Source organism: Gallinula chloropus (genome assembly GCF_964237585.1).
Source record: "Gallinula chloropus genome assembly, chromosome: 32".
Classification (NCBI taxonomy): Eukaryota; Metazoa; Chordata; class Aves; order Gruiformes; family Rallidae; genus Gallinula; species Gallinula chloropus.
In genome coordinates, this window is record NC_140117.1 from 1,063,418 (window position 1) to 1,089,423 (window position 26,006).

Below are 26,006 nucleotides of genomic sequence, written 5' to 3' on the forward strand. Positions count from 1 at the left end.
GGAAGGATGACAATCTGAGGCTGATGGGTTCCCAGGCTTAATTACTCCAAGGCAGGATGACAATCCCATGACAAGGATATCCAAACCACGTGACATTGTGCTCAGGGACCAGTTGGACATTGGAGGGCGCCAGGCTGGGAGCTGGAGGAGCTTGTTGGAGAGTCAAAATTGACCCTGAATGAGTAACTCAGTGTCAGGTGAGATGTGTCTCACTGGGGAGGCTTTGGTGTCACCCCATCTGTGTCTCACTGGGGAGGCTTTGGTGTCACCCCATCACAGAATCCCAGGATCACAGGGGTTGGAAGGGACCTCAAGAGATCATCAGGTACAATCCCCCCTGCCAAAGCAGCTCCCTAAATCTTCCAGATGGGGCTGGAATCTCTCCAGAGAAGGAGACTGCACATGCCCTGGGCAGCCTGTCCCAGGGCTCCCCCACCCTCACTGAGAAGAAGTTCTTCCCCAGATTGGTGTGGAACTCCCTGTGCTCCAACTTGAGGCCATCACCCCTTGTCCTGTCCCCACAGACACTGAGAAGAGGCTGCCCATGTCCCCCTGTGTCCCACCCTTCAGATATTGATCCCCATTGATCAGATCTCCTCTCAGCTTCTTCTCTCCAGGCTGAACAGCCCCAGCTCAGCCTTCCCTCACAGGGGAGATGCTCCAGGCCCTTCATCATCTTTGTAGCCTCCTCTGGACTCTCTCCAGGAGATCCCTGGCTGTTTGATCCCAGGGAGCCCAGAACTGGTCACAACACTCCAGGTGAGGCCTGACCAGGGCAGAGGGGGAGGATCACCTCCTTCGACCTGCTGCCCACACTCCTCCTGATGCCCCCCAGGACCCCATTGACTCTCTCAGCCCCCAGGGCACACTGCTGGCTCATGGCCAACCTATCATCAACCAGGACCCCCAGGTCCTTCTCTGCAGAGCTCCCCTCCAACAGCTCATCCCCCAGCCTGTACTGATACAAGCAGTTATTCCTTCCCAGGTGCCAGACTCTACACTTGCTTTTATTAAGGCTCATCTGGTTTCTCCCTGCCCAGCTCTCCAGCCTGTCCAGGTCTCTCTGGATGGCAGCGCAGTGTCCTGCGTGTCAGCCACTCCTCCCACCTCTGTATCATCAGGTACTTGCTAAGGGTGGATGCTGTTCCCTCATCAGGGTCATCAATAAAGATACTAAACAAGACTGGACCCAACACTGAGCCCTGGGGAACACTGCTAGTAACAGGTCTCCAGTCAGACTCTGCTCCACTGATCACCATCCTCTGAGCTCGGCCCGACAGCCGGGTCTCAACCCACCTCACTGCCCACTCTCTCAGCTCAGAGTATCCCACACTCTCTCAGCTTTGTTATCAGGATGTCATTGGAGACAGTATCGAAAGCCTTGCTGAAGTCAGGGTAGATGACATCCACTGCTGTCCCTCCATCTACCCAGCCAGTGAAACTAACAGATAAAAAAGCTCATGACTGCCACTGATAAACACACTCGTTGCAACAGTGCTAATATAATGATAATGTATATTATATATAATTGTATACTATATAAAATATGTTAAAATATATAGTATATATTAGTAACTATTTCATATTATATGTTTTATAATATATCTCTATATTATATATAAAGGTATCATATACATAAATATACACTATATTTTATATAGTATATAAAATTATATAGTGTATATAATATATAATTATATAGTATATACAATATGTTGAGATGTTTATATAATAATATATTGATATATAATACATATCATTGCATATAGAATATATATAATGATGCTGATTGTAATTAAAATGCTACAATTATAAGAAAGAGCCAGCAAAATACTCCACAAGTGTGTCCCCCAGAAGCATGAAGTTGCAATCGCTTACCAAGAAGACATCCCTGTCTCAGGAGGAGGAGGAGCACAGCCCGTCAACTGCTTCTGTGGGGTCTTAGCCTACTTCTCTCCCAGAGTTCTTCCTCAACCCCCTTTGATCCTTCAGCTCAGGCATAACTTCTTGCAGTCATAGTGGGAGGCGGGAGAGAAGGGACAGGGCTGCTCTGAGCCGGCCATAGAGGACGGGACAGGGCTGCCCTGAGCCGGCCATAGAGGACGGGACAGGGCTGCCCTGAGCAGACACGACACTCCCGGGAGTTTGCCTCTTTTAATGAGCTTCAAAGCAGAAAGGCAGCATTGACACCACGGGCAGCACGGGGCAGGGAGCTCCACAGAGCTTTCTGTGCCCATCTAGTTGAGCAGCAGCGACTCAACCTCCATCAACCAGCAAAAGCAGCCTGTCCGAATCGGATGAGAAGAAAGATGAGCTCAGGGGCGTGTCAGTTGTGCATGGCTGGGTTCAGGTGGAGAAGGGCTGCAGGGGTGGTTTCTGCAAGAAGCAGCCAGCAGCTCTCTGCAGGCCCCATAGAGCAACCACCAGCCAGCTCAATGCCAGAGTCGCTGCTGACCAAGGCCAAGCTCACCAGCGACCGTCACAGCACCTCTGGGAGTCACAATGACGAAAAAAAGCTGCAAGCAGCCACTTTGTGTCCCCAGAAAAGGAAGTGAGAACACATGAGGAGATGTGCAGACACTAAGGCAGTGAAAAAGGGGAAGGAGGAGAGAAAGATGGCCCTGCAACCCATGGACAAGGCCGAGACCCCACCTGCAGCCCATGGAGAGGCCCCACTCTGGAGCAGGGGGAGACAGACAGGAGATGCTGTGATCTGTGTTGGAACAAGCCCCTGCCAGCACTTGCAGCCTGTGGAGACAGAGATGAGTGAGAGAGAGATCCACACCGGAGCAGGTTTGCTGGAGGGGCTTGTGATCTTGTGGAGGACCAGGCTGGAGCAGTCTGGTCATTTTGCCCCAGGCAAGAGCCAGGCCCAACGCAGCTGCTCACTCTTTAAGGGGGAAATTGAGGGAGGGGAAAAGGGAGGGAAAACCCAAAACCTCACAGGTTGGGATAAGGAGAGTTTACCAGGATAACAGAGATATATTATAATAATAATAAACAACGGATGTTATAGCAAAATACATGAGACTGGTGACACACAATGCAGACCTACGGAGTGGAACACACTAGCCCTTGGTCACCAGCAGAGCCAGTGTCCTCCCCACCAGCCCCTTGGACTGAGTGGGACCTTCCTTCAGACCCAAGAAGGATGCATCCTGCAATTTCGTTAACAAAGGAATGACTAGCTTTGCATTTCTTTTTCCAGTTGTTTCTGGCTTCTCAGGAACAGCTGATGTAGCCAGTGGCCGGGGGAAGAGCTAATTCCAAGAGAAAGACGGGGATCAACACAAACAGGCTTCTTTCCTAGGGGGTTCGGGCTGAAGCAGCACCTGAAGGGGGGCTCAGAAGGGAAATCCTTCTCCCTCCTGGGGAGAAATCCAGCCTGGCCTCGGCTGCGGGGACACAAGGTGGAGGGCAGGAAACCACCATAAACAGCCACTCCCTCAGCAACCCGAGGGCACCGACAGCCCACAAAGTTCCCTGCACGGCAGCTCCTCCTTCGTTCCCCCCTTTTCCACTCATTTCACACCCATTCCCCGCCGCACTCCCTCCCCAGCTCCGCTTCTCTCGCCCCGCCGTTTCATTCCCGCTCCTCCAGCGAACCGCTGAGGCAAATGAGGCGGGATCACCGAAACGGCTCCGACCGACCAATCAGCGCTTAGCGATGGAAGAGTGGCAGGAGAGACAGCCAATCGGTGACTTTGTTGCCCCCTAGCTCTTCCTCTTACAGTCACCCTACTGAAATAGCTGGAATTCTGGATTAATTTGCGTTTATTTTAGAATATGATTTCGATTTTAAGGGAGTTACAGCACCTCTGAGAAGCTAAAGCATGTTCAGGCCCTTAGCAATAGGTAACCGGGACGGTTACCCAGAGGTTTTTCTACTGCGCCCCGGGGTGTGGAAGCAAAGGCTGAGGGGGAACAGGATCAGCTCTGAGCTGCACCGAGGGATTGCGGTGGATCTGCCAGAAAGGATCCACCCAGCTCTGAGCCGAGGGGGGCTGTGGCATCCCCACCCCCTTTCCCCATCCGCTTGCAGTGAGCTGGCCCCTAATTTCCCCACGAATTTACATTTAACGAGCTGGCTGGCTGTATTTGAGGTCAGGACAAACCAGGGGGGAGCCACGAGCAGCCGAGTCACCTGTCAAAACCATTGAGATGCCCCCAAAACTCGTCACCCGGGGATACTCGGAGCATCCTCCTGGGTAACCGACCAACGGCTCCGGCTCCGCGATGCTCCGGCAGCTTCGGATGGAGCAGGGGGGTGAAGCCGCGGGAAGGGGGACCGGGCAAGGGGGGTGGGGGAGGGGCGAGAAAACCCCTAAAAAAGGAAGGAAATATTGAAAGTCGCTTTCAAACCGCTTGTTTGGGAAATGAAACCGTCTGGGGTGACACACCGGGGAAGGGGGACCCGGGGGAGCTTGGTGGGGGCTCGGGATGCACCGGGGTGGGGGGGGAGACACAGGGAGCGATGCTGGGGAGACACCGGCGAGGGGGGGACACAGAGCGGGGCTGGGACACACCGGGGGTGACTCACGGGGGGCTCTGGACACCCCGGGGCTCGGGACACACCGGGTGGGGGGGCGGGAACACACGGGGAGGGGAGCTCGGGACGTACCTGTGGGGGGTGACACGGTGTGCGGGGCTCAGGACACACGGGGGTGGTCACGACACTGGGGAGACACCCCGTGTCTCGGGATACACCGCCACGCGGGGCTCCTTCCACCGCCGTTACCGCGGAGCTTCCCACGCAGCAGCCGCCACCACATTCTCGTCCCAGTCCCGCTCCGTATCCGCTCCTGCGCCTCACGGACGCGGCCAACACCTCAGGCCAAAGAGGCGGGATCACCGAAACGGCTCCCTCCGACCAATCAGCGCTTCACGATGGAAGAGTGGCGGGACAAGCAGCCAATCAGCGAGCCGCCCGCCTTTGGGCGGTAAAACTCTAGTAGCGCTGCCCCTGGGCGGAGCCGCCATCTTGCCCCGGGTCGTTGTTCTTCACCTGAGGGCGGGACAGCCCGCCTCTCGCTTCGGGCTCCTCCTCTCACTGTCACCCTACTGAAATAGCTGGAATTCTGGGTTATTTGGGGTTTAGCTTCGAATATGATTTTGATTTTAGAGCAGTTACAGCAGCTCTGAGAACACGAAGCACGTTCAGGCCCTTAGAAATAGGTTCTGACCTTGTCCTGGGGCAGCGTGAGCCCATTGGCCCTTGTCCCATCTCCTGTCCCCTGGCTGAAGAGACCATCGCCCACCTCTCTGCACCCTCCTGGCAGGGCAGGGGAGGTGGGGAGAAGGTCTCCCCTCAGCCTCCTCTTCTCCAGGCTCAACATCTCTCTCCTCTTTGCATTTAAAACTATAAGCAAAGTTAATCAATGATTTTTATGGAATAAGAATATAGATCTGGGCAGCCCCAGCTTCTCTGGGCACCCTGTGCCAGGGCCTCCCCCTCCCCAGGAAGGAATTCTGCCTCTCAGCAGCTCCGTGTCCTCTCCCTCGCAGGGGAGCAGCAGAGGACCCCAGTTTTCCCTTCTCTAGAGGGAACCCCCCTGTCACCCCTCACCTCGGCCTTGGGGCTGCTTTGCCCAGCAGCTCTCGGGTTATTTAGCTGTGACGGTGTCAGGAAGCTCAGGCCCCTCTGCCAGTTCACCCGCCTCCCGGGTGGTCCTGGGGTCATCGGTTTCCTGTCACCTGCACCGTGTCACCACCGCTCTCAGTCGTCCCCGGTATGGAGGCTGAGGGTGGTTACACCGTCCTGACCCCACGGGGCCAGCGGGGTGCTGCGGGGAGCCCGGGTCCCCTCCGCAATGCAGGTACTTTGGGGGTCATGAGCGCTGGTCGGTCTCTCCATCCTCCCAAAAATTCATTGTGGGGAGGGGAGGAAAGCTGGGGTGGCAACGACGGGTGTGACTTGGGAGAGAAGTGGGGTGATGCCCAGGAACTGCTCAAGATGGGGAAACTGAGGCAGGAATCAAGGGAAGAGGAGCCAGGGGGGCTCTTCTCAAGGCTGGGGCTTGTCCCATGCCGCGGGCTGGCTGGCGTCCCATCTCCACCAAGCTACAGGTCTCAGGGCTGAGCCCCAAAAGAGGGAGCAGGGGGGTCTGGGGGACACCCAGCTCCTGCTGCTGGTCCCCTAATGGGGTCACACCTCTGTGCAGAGAGCGGTCTTGCCCCAGGACACCCTGCCTTGGGCACCCTGGCGATGTTGAGGGGATGTGATGGATGCTCCCCAGCCTCCCCCGAGCGCAGGGTCCCCAAACCGCGCTGTCCCCACCCGGGGTGACACAAGGCTCTACCCAGGGGCATCTCAGCACGGCAGCGTCCGCCCGTCTGTGCATGCAGGGCTGTGGGCTCTGCCCCACGGGCTGATGCTGGATGGGACCAAGTGGTACCGGGCTACGGACAGGACTCCTCCATTCTCCCGTGAGCGGGATGGGGCTGCCTCTCCCCCCTCAGCTCCCCTCTGAGCTCTGGGTCTTCCTCACAGCCACGAGACCCCCAGCTCTTGGGCGCTGGGTAGGACCCAGCCAACCTCCTGCCCCGGTGCCGTTGGGGTCGGTGTGAGATAAGGGGAGCAGCAGCAGAGGGATGTGGGGGTGACAAAAGGCTGCGAGCAAAGTGCAGAACCGCCTCAAAAGGGTTTTTGGGAGCAGAAAATAGCCCAAACCTGCACTGCAAGCCTGTCTCGCCGGATGTGGGGTTGGGGCAGTGTTGTTGCTCTTCTCACAGCTCTTCCCCTCGCAGGACCGGGCTGTCCCCCGTGGCACCGAACCGCGCTCTGGGCCAGCTGCCTTGGGCACCTCGTCCTGGGAGCGGCAGTGGTGGCGCTGGGAAGTTGGGGTGAGGAGCTGCTGGGGCCCGGGACATCCCAGGGCCCATCGCGAGAGGCGGGAGGGGGGTCCCGGCCTGAGGGTGCCTGTGTAGGAGGCGTGTCTGCTGCTCAGGGCCTGCGCTGCTGAGGTGTTGGAACGTGGTTTTGATCAGAACTCTTCAGAGCTGTATGTGGAGGAGCCTTGGGCGGGGAGGGGAAACCACTGGAAACTTCTCAGCGGAGGCGGAGCCACGTTTTCACACCCTTGGAGGAGCTGGGGCCACACGGAGCCCGGACGGAATTAGGCTGGGGCCAGGGGGACGTGATGCTGCCTGGGGGGGTCACGGCACCCCCAGCCCTCAGCCAGGTGGAGAATCCTCTGCAGGAGGAGAGCGTGGAGTTGGCGCTGGGGAGGGATCTGCCGGGACTCTGGGGCTGTGGAGGGGGAGCAGAGACATGGGGAACCACTGCCCGGAGTGGTGTCAGGCTGGGAGCTACTCTCCCTGTCTACACTGGATCCCGCCCTGACCCTCTCCCCTGCTCCATCGCTCCATCCTTCCCACACAGCTTGCCGACAGTCGTTGAGGAACATGGGAGGCCAGGAGAATGTGGGGAGCCAGAAGAACGAGTGTGTGATCATAGGAAACAACAATGCCACGCTGGAGAGATTTGTCATGGAGCTGAGGGAAGGTCTCTGCCCATCACAGTCACCAGGTACCTGCCCCGGCCGTCAGGCTCCTCAAAACGTAAGAGCACCCTGAGCTGGAGTGCGGGGTGTTTCCATGTTCCTGGGGTGAAACCCTCGTCCTCTGTGGAGCTGCAGGGGACAAAGTGGCTTCTGTGTGGCTGAGCGTGGCTCTGGCTGTCTTTCAGAGGGTGAGGGGTGCAGGCTCTGCCCCACGGGCTGGACGCTGAACAGGAACAAGTGTTACTGGGTTGTTGAGAACAGCAGTACTCATAGGAACTGGACCCAGAGCCGTGAGGACTGTGAGAACCGGGGGTCTGAGCTGCTGGTGCTGGAGGATCAGGATGAGCTGGTAAAGGCACTGATGGCATCGGGGACGTGGGACAGGTCCCAGGGCTGCACTAGAGGGGCAGGTGGCCCCTGGGGAAGGGCAAAGGGCTGTCCCAGGAACTGGGGGGTCGGTGCCAAGCTCCTGGGTGCCTTTGCCTGTGTGGGGACAGCGGTGGGGCTCGTTTCTGGGATGGGGCTGCAGGGGCTGAGCTGGAGCCTGTTTTGGGATGGCACGTGGCATCATCACCCGCCCTCTCCCCGCTCCAGGACTCCATCAGTAAAATCCTACAGCCTTCCAATGAATACTGGATTGGCCTGTCCTTCTCCATCTATCAGGGCTGGACCTGGCTGAATGGCTCCCGCCTGGACCAGAGCTGGTGAGTGCTTTGGGGAGGGGTGGGTGTTGGCATGGGGATCTCCCTAGACACCCTTGGGACCCTCGTGCCCTGACGTGGGTGCCTCCTGCACCCCCAGGTTATCACAGAGCCTGGGGAATGGGAGTGCGGGCTGTGGAACACTGAAGGGGAACAGGATAAACTCCGAGTACTGCACCGAGGGATTGCGGTGGATCTGCCAGAAAGGATCAACAGAGCTCTGAGCCGAGGGGGGCTGTGGCATCCCCACCCCCTTTCCCCATCCGCTTGCAGTGAGCTGGCCCCTAATTTCCCCACGAATTTACATTCAACGAGCTGGCTGGGTGTATTTGAGGTCAGGACAAACCAGGGGGGAGCCACAAGCAGCCGAGTCACCTGTCAAAACCATTGAGATGCCCCCAAAACTTGTCACCTGGGGATACTCGGAGCATCCTCCTGGGTAACCGACCAACGGCTCCGGCTCCGCGATGCTCCGGCAGCTTCGGATGGAGCAGGGGGGTGAAGCCGCGGGAAGGGGGACCGGGCAAGGGTGGTGGAGGGGGTGGGGGTGCGAGAAAACCCCTAAAAAAGGAAGGAAATCTTGAAAGTCGCTTTCAAACCGCTTGTTTGGGAAATGAAACCGTCTGGGATGACACACCGGGGAGGGGGGACCCGGGGGAGCTCGGGGGGGGGGGTCGGGATGCACCGGGGTGATGGGGAGACACAGGGAGCGATGCTGGGGAGACACCGGCGAGGGGGGGACACACGGAGCGAGGCTGGGACACACCGGGGGTGACTCACGGGGGGCTCTGGACATCCCGGGGCTCGGGACACACCGGGTGGGGGGGCGGGAACACACGGGGCGGGGAGCTCGGGACGTACCTGTGGGGGGTGACACGGTGTGCGGGGCTCAGGACACACGGGGGAGGTCACGACACTGGGGGGACATCCCGTGTCTCGGGATATACCCCCACACGGGGCTCCTTCCACCGCCGTTACCGCGCAGTTTCCCACGCAGCACCCGCCACCCCATTTTCCTTCCAGTCCCGCTCCGTATCCGCTCCTGCGCCTCACGGACGCGGCCAACACCTCAGGCCAAAGAGGCGGGATCACCGAAACGGCTCCGACCGACCAATCAGCGCTTCACGATGGAAGAGTGGCGGGACAGGCAGCCAATCAGCGAGCGGCCCGCCTTTGGGCGGTAAAACTCTAGTAGCGCTGCCCCTGGGCGGAGCCGCCGTCTTGCCCCGGGTCGTTGTTCTTCACCTGAGGGCGGGACAGCCCGCCTCTCGCTTCGGGCTCCTCCTTTCACTGTCACCCTACTGAAATAGCTGGAATTCTGGGGTATTTGGGGTTTAGCTTCGAATATGATTTTGATTTTAGAGCAGTTACAGCAGCTCTGAGAACATGAAGCACGTTCAGGCCCTTAGCAATAGGGAACCGGGACGGTGTGTGCCTGGAGCCCCGCTCAACGTAACCACACGTGTGCTGGGGACATGGGCAGCTGAGAGGGACTTCCAGGAAATACATAAATATGCTACTCCTCACCGAGTCAACAGGTGAGAAAAGACCTTTGAGAGAACCGAGCCCAACCGTTCCTGTCCTGTGCTGACACAGACCCCTCAGTAGCTCATCTGCCACGACTCAGCCCCTCCCTGGGCAGCCTGTGCCACAGCCCCACAACTCTGCCAGGGAAGAACTGTGCCCTCCCAGCTGAGCTGACCCTGCCCTGGGGCAGCTTGAGCCCATTGCCCCTTGTCCCATCTCCTGTCCCCTGGCTGGAGAGACCATCGCCCACCTCTCTGCACCCTCCTGGCAGGGCAGGGGAGGCGGGGAGAAGGTCTCCCCTCAGCCTCCCCTTCTCCAGGCTCAACATCTCTCTCCTCTTTGCATTTAAAACTCTAAGCAAAGTTAATCAATGATTTTTATGGAATAAGAATATAGATCTGGGCAGCCCCAGCTTCTCTGGGCACCCTGTGCCAGGGCCTCCCCCTCCCCGGGAAGGATTTCTGCCTCCCAGCAACTCCGTGTCCTCTCCCTTGCAGGGGAGCAGCAGAGGACCCCGGTTTTCCCTTCTCTAAAGGGAACCCCCCTTTCACCCCTCACCTCGGCCTTGGGGCTGCTTTGCCCAGCAGCTCTCTGGTTAGTTAGCTGGGACGGTGTCAGGAAGCTCAGGTGCCGCGATGGAGAGAGACGGGACACAGCTTGATGCAAGCAAGAGTCGATTTATTGCAAAGAACCATTCCTTTTTATATGCTCTGCAGACGGCTGCTTTCTTTCAAACACATGGTGTTCGTGGGCTACTTCTGATTGGTCAAAGTTTTGCTGTCACAGCAGCATCTCTGTCTTACCATGCTAATAGAACTTCTAAAACCTTGTCAGACAGCAGCTATACCTTAACAACAGAAGACACTTTTTCCTGGAGCCTGTCCCAGCTTGGGGCCGGCAACGATGCTGCCACCTTGTTTAGTTTCCCCGAGGTTCATGGCCTAAAGGCTCCATCCCCTTATCTGTTAACCTGGCAGTGCTTGAGCCTTTGTTTCTCAAGCTGCATGCCACATCTCCCCCTTCCTGTTTAGCAAAAAGAACCTCCTTCACTGAGCGTGATATTTTCTTTTGCAAGACTTGTCAAAAATAACACTAAGGCGAAAATAACTACAAAAAAACCCTAAGTCCTTATTTAACTAAATCTAAAAAACATCCCATAAACGAAAAACCATACTGTAAAATGTAGCAAGCTAAAAACTACTAATTGGCTACACACGCTGTTTGCATTGTTAATTTATCTTTTATGTCTAAAAGTTATCTACACACCTTCTGTGTTGACCATTTATTATGGATAATAATGACATGTTCACTTACTTCCAAATACCTTCCTACAACTCCTTCATGGTTTAAGGCAGTCCGTACCTCTGCCTTCAAGGCCGTAGTGTTTTGAAGATGTGATCACCAAATACTTCTCAGTATGAATAACTTTGCTGTTTCATAGGAAATTCAAGAATATTGTCAGGGACTATGTAATCCAAATTTGACCATTGACAATATCCATCCTGAAATTCCCCACTCATGAAACCAATTGTCCAATCCAAAGAATCAATTTTCTTGTATCTTTTGTATTTGATCTATTAATTTCTGAATGCTCGCATGAATTGACTGGGAGTGGACACATTCATACAGCACATGCCTTTCAAAATTTTCACAATCATGTCTATGAGCCAGCAACAAAAATCAGTTGCTGCTTGATTCTGTAAAGTCTTACAGAATCCACATCTGTAGCTAAGTGTCTTGACAATTTCAGGAGTCAGATAACATCAGATAACATCAGCCTCACCCACTGCAGTCTGTGTTCTTAGGCTGTGCAGAAATCACCATTTCCCTAATTTTCATTTACCACAAATACATACATATTTCAAAGACTGTTAGATAGTTCAATATGTCCCGCAGCAAAACTCATAGTCCGTTGTGGCTGCAGTTGGAACACTTGACATAAGCTACTGGGATCAGGATCTCTGCCTGGTTCACACAGGCTTGCTTTTTTCTGGATCTGTGGCATCTGTAATGACACAGCCAGATCTCCTTTCCCCAAGTTAGTACCTGTAATTTAATTTTTTTTACTAACACTTGACATTGACTTTTTTTCTTTTCATTTTTTTTTCCGTTTTTCAAACCTCCTTTTAAACCTCCTGCGTATTTCACCATTGGAGGTACCAAGCTGTTCTGTGGCAGACATAAACAATTCAAAACATACAGAGCTTTGTTTAATCGATCAGCTGGAGAGATGTCCTTCTCTCCCCCTTTTTGTTTGTGAAGCAAAAACGCTTGAGAGTTTGATTCATACGTTCCACCATGGCCTGACCTGCAGGCCAGTGTGGTGTCCCTGTAACATCGGTAATGTCCCATCATTGGAAAGAGGTTTGTATTGTTTGTGCTATATATCCTGGGCTGTTGTCCATTTTGATTTCACGGGGTACATGGCATTGGACACAGTTACTGGATTCCTGCATTTGTGCAGTCCAAAGCCTCTCGTGTGCCTGTGCCACAAGGTTTCACGCCAGGGGCAAGGCCGCTGGTGAATTGCTGACAGTCCAGGTGACTGTGCAATCCCTTTAGCCTCAGTAAACAAAGAAGTGGTATTGTAGCTAAAGCACCTTAGCAGATTGATGAAACAATTCATGCAACTTTTGAACATCCAAATATTTTCACACTGGCTTCCTTGGAATTTTCTCTGGAACCCCTTTCTTCCAAATGCAGTTCACTCATGAGTCAAACTTCCAACGTCTAAGTTTTTTCCCGCAATCAGTATTTCAACCATGTAATGATCTCACATACAAATGAATGCTGCAAACCAACCTATCAGACAAAGAACATTGCAAGACGCGAATCGTCACATCCACGCCACATGGATGGGTGGATGGGGTGTGTGGGGGGCGGTTCTCCGACTTCTGCGGTGGTTCTCCGACTGCCGGAGCTGCGCCGCTGCTTCTGCCCTGACCCCATCGCGAACCACAGCGTGACCCCGCCTGCGAGCACTGGGGCCCAGCCAAGCGCTGGCGTCCTGTTCCGCTCGCATGCCAGGGGTCCGCTATTAACTCTTTCCACCACCCACTTGTTCCCACATAAACTTTTTCCCAGTTCTGAAGCAACCTTACGTGCCCAGGCTCCGACGAGCAGTCTCTCTGGAGTCTCTGGGTCGTCAAGAGACACGGATGTGTCGCTGAGTTTGCTGGGTGATGTGGGTGTCAGCAGTGGGTACTGAGACAAAAGGGATCCCTGATGCGATGGTAGGCAAGGCAGATTCTTGTTCATCTCCGTGGGATTCTTGTCCCTGTCCTTAGGTTTCTTGTCCATGTCCATAGGTTCCTTGTCCGTGGAGGCAACACTTTTGTCTCTGTAGTCTTCGGTTGGGGGGGCAGTCGGTCCTGAGACTTTTTTATGGCGAGATCCCTTTAAATTCCTCGCACCGCCTGACTTGTCTCAGAGGACCCCGGTGTCAGGGAACACATCTCGGAGCCACGCCAGGCTGGGGCAGCTGGTAAGAACATCTTTTGCCGTTTCCAAAACTCACACTCTCCTATTTCAGTCGCTCTATACCCTCGTTCAGGATCCTGGTGACAAGAGAGAGGGGTCCCTGCTTGGGGTCCCCTTGGAGTCGGAATAACGGGCCCAACTTGGATCAATGTGATCAATGTCGAGCTTTTTAAGAAGACCTTTCATAAGGTCATATATACGTCTCTCTCGGGGGAAGACAGTTGATTCCCCATATTACCCACAGCTCACCTCTCTTCCAGAGGGATGATTCCTGGCCAGGCTTCCCACTTCCTTTCAGTGGCTCATTCCACGTTCTGTGGGAGTCGCAGGATGCCGCACAGCTCGGCGCAGTTCAAAGACCTCACACGGGGCACCAAGTTGCCGTGACAGAGAGAGACTGGACACAGCTTGATGCGAGCAAGAGTCGATTTATTGCAAAGAACCATTCCTTTTTATATGCTCTGCAGACGGCTGCTTTCTTTCAAATACACGGTGTTCATGGGCTACATCTGATTGGTCAATGTTTTGCTGTCACAGCAGCATCTCTATCTTATCATGCTAATAGAACTTCTAAAACCTGGTCAGACAGCAGATACACCTTAACAATAGAGGACACTTTTTCCTGGAGCCTGTCCCAGCTTGGGGCCGGCAACGATGCTGCCACCTTGTTTAGTTTCCCCGAGGTTCATGGCCTAAAGGCTCCATCCCCTTATCTGTTAACCTGGCAGTGCTTGAGCCTTTGTTTCTCAAACTGCATGCCACACCCCGCTGTCCCAAACTGCCCATCCCCATGCAGCCCAGTCCCTAAACCCAGTCACAAGCCGTCACCACCTGTACCGAGTGCCCAGCTCGGAAGGGCAGTAGAGAAAGACACCTCAGGCTTGATCCCAATGGGATTGCATGGCACAGAAGGATGCAGAGCTGTGGCACCCTGGGTACACAGGGTGCTAGTAGAGTTAGGGCTCCCCAGAACCAAGACAAGGGGAGCCTGATTTGCCCTGAGTGCCCCCCACTTCCTAGCCCTTGCTTACCCTGTTGGGAGCTGCCCCCAGACTCCTGCTCCAACCACTGCTCCAAGCCTGCCGCAAATCCCCTTCAGCGGCAGCCAGGAATCAGCACAAACTCCCCCTTCCCTCATGGCCGCACACCATGTGCATCACAAATCTTTATTGAGTCCCATCCTGCTCTGACATGTAAGGATGAGCTGGAGCAGGGCCGAGAGGGACAGCTGCTCCAGTGGCAGTGAGGAGAGGAGCTTGGGCAGGGTCTGCAGGAGAGCAGGGAATCTGCTGAGGACTTGCTCCTGGCCACAGATGCTTTGGGCTGTTCTGATCTCACAGAGATTCATCCAGAGGCACCCATCCCTTTGACTCGAGGTGACAGTGGAGTTGCAGCCTGGGTGGTACAGCAGCACAGGCACAGCCGCAATGCCACAGTGATGTCTTCGGTGTCAAACAGGCCCCTGGCATCAGGGGAACGTCTCTGGGAGACCGAGGGGACACAGTGCCCGTCGGGGTCTTTCCACAGCACCTCCGGTTGTGGGAACCATCCGGCCGATCACCTGGATGCCTCTGGCCTCGTAACCCTCCAGAGAGAGCTGAGGGACAGAGCTTGTGGCTGGGGAAGAGCCCAGAGTCGGGGTCAGGGAGGGATGGGCTCAGCTCCAAGGGATACCAGGTCCAGGGCCACTGGGTCCATCGCTGGCGGTGTCACAGTTCTGCTGGGTGCTGGGAGAGAACAGGGGCTGCAGAAAATGGCTGCTGGAAGGAGCTGCTGGAATTCTCTGAAGGCCCCAGACTGTAAATATCGGCCAATTCAAGGCCAGAGTTGCTGCTGAGCCCATCGGCAATGGTCACAGCATCTCTGGGAATCACATATAGGAGAAAAAAAAAAATAAATGTAGGCAGCTGCATTTTGCCACTGGGGAAGGGAATGAGAAGATGTAACAAGCTGTGCAGACACCAAGGCCGGGGAGGGCGGGGGAGGAGGTGGCCCAGGTGCCGGAGAGAAAGATGCCCCTGCAGCCCCTGGAGAAACCCATAGTGGGGGGTTGTGTGTGTCCTCAGCCTGTGCAAAAGGCCCAGACCGCACCTGCAGCCCGTGGAGGGGCTTCACGCTGGATGGAGCAGGTGGAAACATAGAGAAGACGCTGTTACCCACGTTGGAGCAAGCCCCTGCCAGCACTTGCAGCCCATGGAGAGAAACAGAGACACAGAAATGAGAGAGACTTGAGCCAGAACAGGTTTGCTGGGGGAGGCTGGTGACCCTGTGGAGAAATGGGACTGAGAGACACTGTGATTTATGACTGCGCCCATAGCAGTGACCCACGCCAGGGCAACTGGTGAATAGATAAAGCCCTGTGGGAAAGGATTCACATTGGAGAAGTTCATGAAGGACTGTCTGCCGTGGGTGGGACCCCACGGGGCAGCAGGGGAAAGGTGTTGAATGAATGCCCCCCTCCCGGGCCGAGAAGGAAACCAACTTGCAAGGAACTGACCGAAAACCCCATTTCCCCAGTCTCTGCCCCTCCCTGTGCCACAATGAGGAGGAAGAAGGGAGTGAAATCATGACTAGAGTGAAGTCTGCTAAGAAGGGAGTGTGGGTGGGTGGGTGGGGGGAGGGGAGTTAGAGGTGTTTTAAGATCTGGAAAAGGAAAACAACTCATGAAGAAGTGACTGAGAACCCCATTTTCCCAGTCCTTGCCCCTCCTGTGCCACAATGGGGGAGGAAGAAGGGAGCAAGTTCATGACTAAAGGGAAGTCTGCTGAGAATGGAGGGGTGAGGGGAAAGTGCTACAGAGAACACCATTTTCCCTAGTCTCTCCCCCCCATGCCTCAACGTGAGGGAAGAAGGGAGTAAAATCATGACTAAAGCCTGCTAAGAAGGGAGCGGGGAGGGGGGGGGGGGAACGTGTTTTAAGATCTGGTTGCATTGTTTTAAGATCTGGTTGCGCTCCCAACTCTGGTTTCACTCTCTGTGTGTGCAGTGTAATAAATTCGAGAGATTTCTTTCCTTCACTCTGTGTTGAGTCTGTTTTGCCCATGTCACTGATGACAGGATGACCTCTCCCTGTCCTTACCCTGACTCCTCAGCCTCTCAATATATATTTTCTCCCCTGTCCAACTACAAAGGGGAGTAATAGACTGACTTTGGTGGGCATTTGGCCTCCAGCCAGGGCTAAACCACCACACCGCTTCAGTCCAGAGAATGGCTCCCTGCCAGCCCACCCAGGCTCTCTGGAGTTCAGGCCAAAAGTCAGGAACCCCCCAAAGCCAAGTCCATCCTGGGGTGTCCTGTGTGAGGAGGTTTACTGAGGGAAGGGGTTAGAAGGACTCACCCATCTCTCTGGATTACCACCGGTCTGAAAAGCAAAGCCGAAGGAAGAGGAGGTCAGGAGAGCAGCTTGCTTCCTCAGCAGAAACATCTCAAGAGGGTCTCTGGGACCTTCATACCAGTCAGACACTCTGGTCGTGCTTCCTGTCCTGCCACCCACACCCCACCGCGTCCCCATCCCATTATGTCTTTCACCAAAGAGCTTTTTGATGAAGGCAACAGGTCCCTAGGGGGCAAATGTACCTTTCCTTCTCCAGAGATACGCACCGAGGCAAAAGAAGAGCACAACAAAGAGCGAGAAGACCATGAGGAGCACGAGGGGCACGACCAGACCAACTATCCAGGGACGGGCATTGTGGAAAAAGGGAGCTGTGAAACAAACAGATCCACAGGGAAAGGGACTAATTTACAATCACGTCCATGGGGAGAAGGACCAAGAGACCCCCGCCCCACACCTCCCAGCCCTTGTCCCGTGAGCCCTGGCCTCAAGGGGACAGAGTCCTCCCATGCCCCCACACCCTCACACTGCACCCCAAGCCCAGCCCAAAGCTGCTCCAAGCAAGGCAGCCAACCCCCGCCCTGCTCCAGCGCCGCAGGGGCTGGCTGCAGCCGTCTCACCGGAGATGTGCAGGGACGCCTCCTGCTCCTGGTCCAGGCGGCGGTTCCTGACCACGCAGGACCGTTTCCCCTCTCCTGTCCCTGTCACCACGATGGCGTCTTCGGTGTCAAACAGGCCCCTGGCATCAGGGGAACGTCTCTGGGAGACCGAGGGGACACGGTGCCCGTTGGGGTCTTTCCACAGCACCTCCGGTTGCGGGAACCATCCGGCCGATCGACACAGCACCCGGATGCCTCCGGCCTCGTAACCCTCCAGAGAGAGCTGGGGGCCAGAGCCTGTGGCTGCGGAAGAGCCCGGGGTTGGGGTCAGGGAGGGATGGGCTCAGGTCCAAAGCCACCACCGCATCCCTGAGCAGACCCCTCACAGCTCCCACCAAACCCACCACAACCTGTGCAGGAACCACCCAGTGTTGATGCCCAACGGCCCCAGATCTCCCCCCAAACCTCCCGGCACAGCAAGACCAAGCTGCCCAGCTTCAGCACCTCCAGGCAGCGTCTGCACCCAAGGCTTCCAGACACCGTGCCAGCTCTCCTGGGGCACCAAGGGAAGCACACAAGCCTAGGGACACCACAACCACCCCTGCAAACACCACACAGGACACAAACCTGATACTTCCAGATACACTTCAGCTTCATCATAAGAGGCATCATCCATCACGGCGCAGATGTACAGACCATCATCAGAGGGTCTCAGCCCAGAGATTCGCAAGTCCAGGCTGCCTCTGGAGAGACCATCTCTGATCAGCTCTGTCCTCCCAACATATGCCTCCATCTGCTCCCAGGACACGTCCTCCCCATGTCGGTAGTGGTGCACTGTTTCGGTGACATCATGACGGATCCACCTGATGTCCCAGCTCTGAATGTCCATGGCTGGGGACAAGTGACATGGCAGCACAACATCCTGCCCCACGGTGACACGGAGAGGGTGGTCTGGTCCCACCACTCTGAAGTCAGCTTGGCCATGGACAAGGACACAGAGACACGGAGATGGTGCCTACGTTAATTGAGGGCATTGGAGGCCAGGGCTGAGCTTGGTGTGAGTGGTGCATGCTCCATGCTACGGGTGTTGCTTCGCCCTGTAATGGTCCAGAGACTCCAGAGAAACTGGTGTAGGAGTGGAAGGACTGGAAGGAGATGGAGGTTTCCCAGGGGCGGGGACCTGGTCCAGAAAACAAACTCGAACCCAGTCAGCCCCACTCTAGCCACAGCAGCCAAGGGAAAGTTAAATTATGCAGGGCCAAGCTCCAGGCTGGGCTCCCCCCACCCCATGGCAGCTCCCTGCCCCACATCACCCACCCAGAGTGGGCAAAAGCCCCCACCAGCCCTGCAGGATCCCTACCTGATCCCAGCTGGAGCACATGGAGAGTCACCCAAAACCTCAGGAAGCCCAAGGTGCTCGCCGGGAGACACATCTGCAGCCACACTGGAGAGGAGGGAGGGGAAGGGAGGTAGAGGAGAGTGATGGGGGTCACAGCCACCCCAGAGGGGATCTGGCAAAGAAGGGCTGCCCCTGCCCCCAAAGAAGGGCTGAAATACCCAGAGCCCCTGCACCAGCACCCTGATGGAACCAGAAACTGGTGCTCAAGGGCAGGACAGGACCGCAGACAGGTCAGCAGGGCAGCCCCTGCTCTGCCCCACGGCCCCTCTCCAGGACTTATCCCAAATCCCGTATCAGCTCGAAACGCAGGGAAATGCTCTAAACGCCCTGGAGAAGGGAATCTTCTCGCAGCAAGGAAATGAGCTCTGTGACTCAGCAGGATGAAGAAAGCATTGGATCCTTTCCAAGTTTCCCATTAAGGGCTGGGATTTGAGGCCCTGGAGCACAAACAACGCGCTGATGTCAAGCACATCAGCTTTATCCCAGCGGCAGACAGACTGGAGATCACTCCTCCTGATGTGGCAGCCAGTTTCTCAGTCAGAATGCTGTGAGAAACCGTGTCAAAGGCTTTCCTGTCTCTCCATGTCCCCCACTATTTCTGTGCTCAACCCCTGTGGAGACCAGCAGAGAGCAACACCCAATTCAATATGAATTTCAGGTGAAGCCGTTTATTGGGTGAAATCCCACAGATTAGAGACATTTGTTACTGCAAACGTGGCAAGCTGAAAAACTGCTACTTGGTTACACACACTGTTGACACCCCACTGATTGGTTAGTGATTATAACGAGTTCTGATAACCCATCTTACCGCTAAATATCCTTAGTTTACCTTTGATGCCTAAAAGCATCCGCACACCGGCTGTTTGACCATCTTATTGTGGCTGGTTCTGGGAAGGAAGAAGCTGGGTGCTGCTCGGGGAGGACAGCGGGCAGAGCAGCGGCTGGAGAGGGGCGTGTCCATGCAAATCGCGAGCAGCGGGGCGCGCACGGGCTGCTGGGAGTGCTCGGTGCGGAGCTCTCCGCCGGTTTCCCGGAGCCGGGAGCAGCGGATCCCGGCGGGAAGAGGCGGGATAGGCAGGGGAATGCGAATGCGAGCGGGACGAGAGGGTGTTTTGAAGCCGATGTAGAGCATCCGTGAGTTGTGTGAGTGCCGGCGGGGGTGTGTAGAGGTGCTGGGTGTGTGTGAGACATCGCTTCTCGGCCTTTTGGCTAAGATGAAGTGTAGTATCTGTTCTTATCAGTTTAATATCTGATACGTCCTCGATGAGAGGACTTTATATTAAACGGATTTTTGGGTTTGGGAGTTGGACCCGGAGCTTGCTCCCTCCGGTCCGCGCATCGTCCCGGTATTGCAGTGCCTCCGGGAGCGGTGCACCCCGAGATGGTCAAGGACAGACGGATCTGGGCTCTTTCTTTCCTTCAGCGGAGCTTCTGTGACCCGGGACATCCCGATCCCTTCCCGCCTGAGGGATGCGGATCCCTGGAGCGGGGTCCCGGGGTGGGGGATAAACCCGGCTTCCTGCCTGTCTGGAAACAGACCGTCTGTCTGCTGACAGATGGTCCCTGTCTGTCCCCGCAGTGATCTGAGTGAGTAGGGGGCTCCTCCTTCTCCATCCCAAGAACTACCTTCCTGCTGATGCTTCCTCCTTATCCGTCCCAGGTGCCACCTGCCTTGGGCTGCTGGGGTCACGAGTCACAGCCTTGCTCTCATTTATTTTGTTCCCATCAGCTTTCCCTCCAAGCATCTTGCAATAGTTAGTAATTGAATTTACTCTTATTGATGTGTTAGTTATTATAAATGCGATTTCTTATGCTCCCTTATATACGTTGTCCCCCCCCCCCCCATCAAACGTGCCAGTGCCTTGGGAACAGCCTGTGCAGTTTGCTCTGTCCCCAGATCACAAACGTTCCCTTCACACCCTGAGCTCCTGAGCTACTTTTTCAATTCTTTCTCCCCCTCCCTCCCTTCTGGCAGGATGTTCAGCAAGGAGAGAAGAAGATGGACAAACAGCTGCTCCAACAAGGGAAGGGAGAACGGCCTGGAAGCCCGGCTGATCCGCTGCCCACCAGCGCCAACAAGTCACGACAGGGAGAATAAGCCCTGCCTTTGTGGTGGGGACTTTGTAGCTGGTGTAAGTGGGGCTGGGGGCTTCACCTGCTCTGTGCTGAGAGAGGCAGCATCTAGTTCTAGTGCTGGCAGCCTGACTTGAAGGCAGGAGATCCCCAGCGCTGGCTGTTCAAAGGCATCGATCCTCCTCCCGTCTGACACGGAGGAGTTTTGCCTCGGTGGGGAATCCTGTTCTCCCCGGGAAGGAGAAACGTGAGGGAAACACAGGGGGTGCCGGGATTGTCGGGGTGGGAACACGGGGGCACCCCGAGAAGCCTCAGCCCGGCTGCCCGCGCAGCTCCCTCCCTCCCTCCCCGCATCCCCGCCCTTCTGGCTCGGGCAGGGCAGGGGGAGCGGGGTGGCTGCGGGACCCAGCCGAACCCAGCGGGACAGGGGAAACCCGCCCCGTTCCCGCCCGCTGGGTTCGGCCGTTCCCGGCGGGTTCGGCGGCCGGTCGCGCGTCGCCGTTGCCCGGGCAGCCGGTCCGGCCGGTGCCGGGCGGGGCCGTTCAACGCTTCCCAAGTCCCCGCTCCGTGTCCCGGGACACGCGTCCTGCCCACCCGCCGCTCTCGCTCAGTCGAGCCTTCGGCCATGGCTGAGCCGGTCGGTGCTGCGGGAGCGGAGACAGGCCCCGAGCGCCGGGAGAGCGCTGGGGAAAGGGCTCGGTAAGCCCCGGGTCTCCGTCCTCTCCCCCGCTGAGCCGGGGGGAGGAGACCGGAGGGGGAACCTGCCCAGGGGCCAGGGCCGCCGGCCGCTCCCACCCACCTGCGTCCCTCGGGCCGCAGAACCTGCGGTGGGGAGAGGGAGAGGGAGAGGGAGAGGGAGAGGGAGAGGGAGAGGGAGAGGAGAGAGCCGCCCCTCTCCTGCCCGGGCTCTGCCTCCCCAGACAGGCGGCGGGAGGAGCCACTGGAGGGGCTGCCCCGCACAGCCCTGGGAGGGGCGGCCGGGCAGGGCCGGGCCGGGCAAGCGGGGGGCAGAGCCGGGGAGGGACGGCCCAGCCCGGCCCAGCTCCGCCCAGACAGGCAGCGGTCGGAGCCAATGGCGGGGCTGCCCCACCCCCTGGGGGGAGGGGCCGGGCCGGGCGCGGCGCAGGACGGGCGCGTTCCCGCCGCGGGCTGCCGGTGCCTCTGTGCCGATGGCTGCCGGGGCCCCTGGGCGGCCTCTTGGCCGCCGCCCGCCGCGCCCCCCGAGCCGTCCCCGGCCGCGCCGCCGCTGCAGAGGCCGCCCCCCAGGTCAGCGCTCCGGCCCGAGGCCGTCCGGCCGCCCGAGGGCCTCGCCCCGTCCCTGAGGCCCCGCGGCCTCCCGGGTGCGGCCTGCGGGACCTCTCCTGGGCGTTGGAGCCCAGGGCGGGAGCGGAGCTGCGGGTCCCCCCGCCCCGAGAAGGCCCCTGGCGACCCCGCCCCCTTTGGCCCCCCGGGGGCTTTTCCGTCTGGGAAGCGGGGAGTTGGGAAAGAAACGGGCCCTGGGAGCGCGCGTGGGGCAGGAGCAGAGGGCTCTGTGTGTGTGTGTGTGTGTGAGGGGGAGCAGCGGCTGGGGGGGAGTCCCGGCGTAGGGCGTGTGGAGACACGGGGCTGCCTTCCCGGGGCTGAAGCGGTGCCGGCGTCCCGGAGCTGCCAGGCACAGATGGTGGGTGGTTGTGGGGTTGGAAGGGACCTGAGAGTGTGGGTGGTGAACCCCCCGGGGAGAGTAACTCAGCGTTGTGCACAGGGGCATTGCCCCGCTGAAGGGCAGTGTGTGGCTTGGGGGAGGGGGGGTTAACCTGTGCAGAGTGAAACAAAGCCCGTTCCACGTTAGCCAAAGCCATGTGTTTGGTGCTGGGAGCAAGTGTAACTCATGAAGAAGCATTAACAGAAGGGAATTACCCCACTGTAGTGGGATAATTAGCGGTGCCTTGGCTGGGAGAGGTGGGGGATGCTCTGCGGTGTCTGTGTGTGTGTCATAGATGATCCCAGGGGGACTTGGAAGGGGAACTACAGCAATTAGCTCTGGGAGTTGTGCTTGTGTGAAGCTCAGCCGTGGTTGTAAATCCCTGTTCTGTGTCTTCTCTCCTCAGCTCTCATCCGCCTTTGGAACATCCTGATGGGCAGGAACCTCCAAAGCTCCAACCAGGTGGCGCCCATGACAAAGGTAGTTCACAGCCCTGGTTCTTCTGGCGTTTGGCGTCCCTTGGAAAACTGAGGGGTGTCTGAAAGTGCAGAAGGGTGTGCAGCTTGGAATGAATCCCAGTGCTCTGGGTGGGATCGAGGAGCTGGGCTGCCAAGCAAATGGCAATCTGAACCCCCTCTTAGGTCACGCTGTCATGTGTCCTGCCTTTGTTGTTTAGATGCTGCCATCCCTGGGTGTGAGGAGAAGGCTGAAGAGGTTTCTGCTGCTGCGGTGAAGGTCCCAGCCAGGGCAGCAAGGAAACGCCGAGCTTCGGGCAGCGATGCCGCTCCAGGAGCAGAGTCTGTGGGAGAGGTTAGCAGAGACTTTCCTGAACCTGTGCAGCCTCAGGCTCTTCTTTGCCCTTGACAGCAGGTGCCTCTGGTGTGCTGGGTTTGCCTCGCTCAGGTTTGCCTGCTCTGCTCTGGCACGTGGAGCTGAGGAAGGAGCACCCAAAACACATGAGCTTGGGAGAACAATCGCCTGCTTCCTCTGGATAAAGCCCTCTCTGCTGGGTTCGGTATCCACCGGCCCGGGAGAGGATTCCCCTAGGACTTTGGCTCTGTAAAAACGAGTCCTGAGCTGCTTGACCCCTTAGTTTGGTTGGGAGGTGCCGTGTTCTTTTTCTTACTGCCCGTAGGGTGAGAGGAGTAAGAAACCCTCGTGCTCTGTTATTTGTCCCTGAGACACCATTGACTCTTTGTTTGTACAAAACCCCTTTCTGAGGGGCTCAGCTCTCCCTGAGCCAGAGTCAGGGCTGAACTCCGGAATGCTGGGGAGCTGCCCGAGGGGAACTGGGCAGGAAGCCTGAGGGGGTTTAATCCCTGCGTGGGGGAGAGCCCCTATTAACAATCAAACCCAAAGGGCAGCGTGCTGGTCAGAGATCCTGCCAAGATCCTTCTGCTGCACTCTGAGCCAGCAAATCCTGGTCCCTAAATCGGACCAGAGCTGCCTCCCTTTCCGGAAGCTTCCGCTGGCTTGGGCTGGTGTTCAGGTTAAACTCAGGGTGGTGCTTTGTTTGTTTCTGTTCCAGACTCAGGCCCTGTCATCTGAGCCTGCAGTGAAAAGACCCAGAAGTTGTGTGCCAGGAGAAGAACTGGTGCAGACTGGTAAGGCTGACGTCAGGGCGTGAGCTTGTTTCTCCTGCGCTCTTCCTGGCGTGTGGTGCGACTCTCCCCCTTGGCTCACGGACGGGCTGTGGCGGCATCGCCCCTCGGTAGCGTCTGGCAGTGCTGGGGTGGGAACTCAGTCTCTTCCCTGCATCCCTGCGCTGCTGCTGGGTCGGGGCCGGGCATTTCGCTCGGCATCTCAGTCCCGGAGCTGCCTTGGATGCAGCCAGCTCCAGCTGCGATACGGCCGCTGCCAGCTGCCCAGGAGGAAACTGGTTTGGTTTGGGGTGTTAGATCCCCAGAACCCTTTTTGGGGTTGAATCTGGGCTTCAGCCTGGCGATACCTCGTGCCCAGGGCAACTTGCTGCAGTTGCCAGTAAGAAAATCTGAGACTGTTGTAAAGCAACAGAACACAGGGAATGTGGGGACGTAGGGGAGAGAGGAAACATTGACCTTTGGGGAAGTTCGTCAGCCTCCTCAGTTGCCTTTACCAGTGGCTGATTTGCTTACGCTCTCCTCTCGTAGATCAAATGCCTTGTGGGACTCCCTTGGGGAACGGAACACTCTCCCTTTGGGACAAGACAGTTCCTTGTGCCAGGTAAAACCCTTCTGTTTGCTTTGACTTTCTTCTCTGAAAGGTTTGCTTTCCATTTCATTCCTGAACTTCCTCCGTGCTGCCCAACATTTGTCTCTGTGTCCGCACAGGGATGTTTTTCCAAGGTTTCCTGGGCTGCTGTCCTATGGGAGGTGAACCTTCAGTAGCTTTTTATTTTTCCTTCCTCCGCTCCCAACTAGAGAAGATTTTTATTTTAATCTGGGGACGTGAAATGTAAGGTAATGACAGGGGATGCCAGGATTTTCTCTCTTCCTTTCCACCTCCCCCGGTCCTTCTCACTTAATTTACAGGCAGTTTTCTCTTTTGGGTAACACTAAGGTGACCAATTTGACTCCTGCCCCTCTGGTCTGCCCGAGTTCAGAGTCACCCAGCTGAGTGTGAAGGGTCTCTGCACAGAAATGCCCGCTGTGTTTTGTGGTGACACCAGTGCAGGATGTTTCTGTCCAGGGGGTTGACAGTCTTGTTGTACTTGAGGTATTTCTGTTGCTGTAGCTGTGGCTCCCCACTCACATGTAGACAGTTGTGTAGGAATAAACTGTCTCCTTTCTGGTGCTCTGACACGTGTCAATACCAAATGCCGTGCTTATAAACACTGTGGTTCTTCTCTGTTGTTTTTTCCTGCACCAAAGTGCTCCAGCCTCCTCGACTCCTCCAGCCTCCTCGACTCCTCCAGCCTCCTCGACTCCTCCATCCTTCCCCCCTGCTCCAGTCTTGTACAGTCCTCCAATCTACACCATGGCTCGAATCTACTCTGGAGTTAAATCACACACCAGTCTTCCACCCTACTGCTGTGTTCCATCCTACTCCGGTGTGCCGTCCTACTACTATCGTGTTCCATCCTACTACTACATCGTGCCATCCTACTTCCATTTTCCATCCTACTACTGCCACGTGTCATCCTACTTTGCTGTTCCATCCTTGCTGTGTGTTCCATCATTGTCCAGTCTTCCAACCTTCTCCAGTCAACCGGTGACAACTGTGTATCACCTGGACGAACAGAAATAGGGAGGAGATCCCTTTCCATCTGGGACCTGTGAGAATCCCCATGACTCGTACCTGTCCCACTTGCTGGGTAGAGTGTAGCTGCACCACACAGCAGGAGGACGTAGTATCTGGTTGTCTGGACTTGTGGAGGGTGACACATTACTGCACCCCCTTAGGTACCCGCTACTTAACTCAGGCTTGTGGTTACGTGGTGCTCTTTAGTCCTTTTTTCATGCTGTTGGTGACTCTCTCTGTGGCAGCAGAGCTTTGAATCCACGTAAGCTGGTGGTTGTAACACCATGTGTTGGAGGGCAGACACCAGGTATTGTCCCAGCCCCCAGCCTGGGAACTTCCTCTGTCCAAAAGCTTTTGTATTTCCTCTTCCTGGAGGTGCACCTGGTGTGTGGGTACAGGGTGGGCATTGCAGTTCCTTGCTTGGTTCTCCTGTTCCTCCTCTGACAAGGTGAGGTCTGGGGGCTTCCTAAATGAGCTTCTGCTGTTGTGGGAGT

The 26,006-nt window shown here is 56.6% G+C and overlaps 4 protein-coding genes and 1 long non-coding RNA gene across 8 annotated transcripts in view; 1 reads left to right on the forward strand and 4 right to left on the reverse strand.

Moving 5' to 3' along the window:
• The window catches only part of LOC311202930 (butyrophilin subfamily 1 member A1-like), a gene marked incomplete at both ends in the record, with an annotated part of 517,675 nt that overhangs the window by 143,746 nt on the left and 347,923 nt on the right, over nt 1-26,006 (reverse strand). The gene's annotated exons all lie outside the window — the stretch shown is intronic.
• LOC311202788 (class I histocompatibility antigen, F10 alpha chain-like) overlaps nt 1-26,006 on the reverse strand; it is a gene marked incomplete at its 5' end in the record, with an annotated part of 115,865 nt that overhangs the window by 75,234 nt on the left and 14,625 nt on the right. The window lies entirely within an intron of this gene.
• Nucleotides 6,621-8,467, forward strand: LOC311202796 (killer cell lectin-like receptor subfamily B member 1B allele B). Its single transcript, XM_084277448.1, has 5 exons — nt 6,621-6,843; nt 7,382-7,528; nt 7,688-7,851; nt 8,097-8,206; nt 8,304-8,467. The coding sequence occupies exons 1-5, from the start codon at nt 6,696-6,698 to the stop codon at nt 8,425-8,427; spliced, it is 693 nt and encodes a 230-aa protein (XP_084133574.1). The 5' UTR covers nt 6,621-6,695; the 3' UTR covers nt 8,428-8,467.
• On the reverse strand, nt 7,590-9,243 carry LOC311202814. The gene is made up of 3 exons (XR_014617940.1): nt 9,065-9,243; nt 8,579-8,764; nt 7,590-7,725 (listed from the first exon to the last, which is right to left on the reverse strand). It is a non-coding gene; the product is annotated as an uncharacterized lncRNA (long non-coding RNA).
• Nucleotides 13,630-19,467, reverse strand: LOC311202789 (butyrophilin subfamily 3 member A2-like). Of its 4 annotated transcripts, none has more exons than XM_084277438.1 (7): nt 19,369-19,467; nt 18,501-18,584; nt 17,768-18,115; nt 17,162-17,443; nt 16,811-16,912; nt 16,548-16,571; nt 13,630-14,937 (listed from the first exon to the last, which is right to left on the reverse strand). In XM_084277438.1, exons 1-6 carry the CDS (start codon nt 19,385-19,387, stop codon nt 16,561-16,563), a joined length of 846 nt encoding a protein of 281 aa, XP_084133564.1. In that variant the 5' UTR covers nt 19,388-19,467; the 3' UTR covers nt 13,630-14,937; nt 16,548-16,560. The 4 variants fall into 4 exon arrangements, with proteins under 4 accessions (XP_084133564.1, XP_084133563.1, XP_084133562.1 ...); XM_084277437.1 differs by having other exon boundaries at nt 13,630-15,073; XM_084277436.1 differs by having other exon boundaries at nt 13,630-15,393.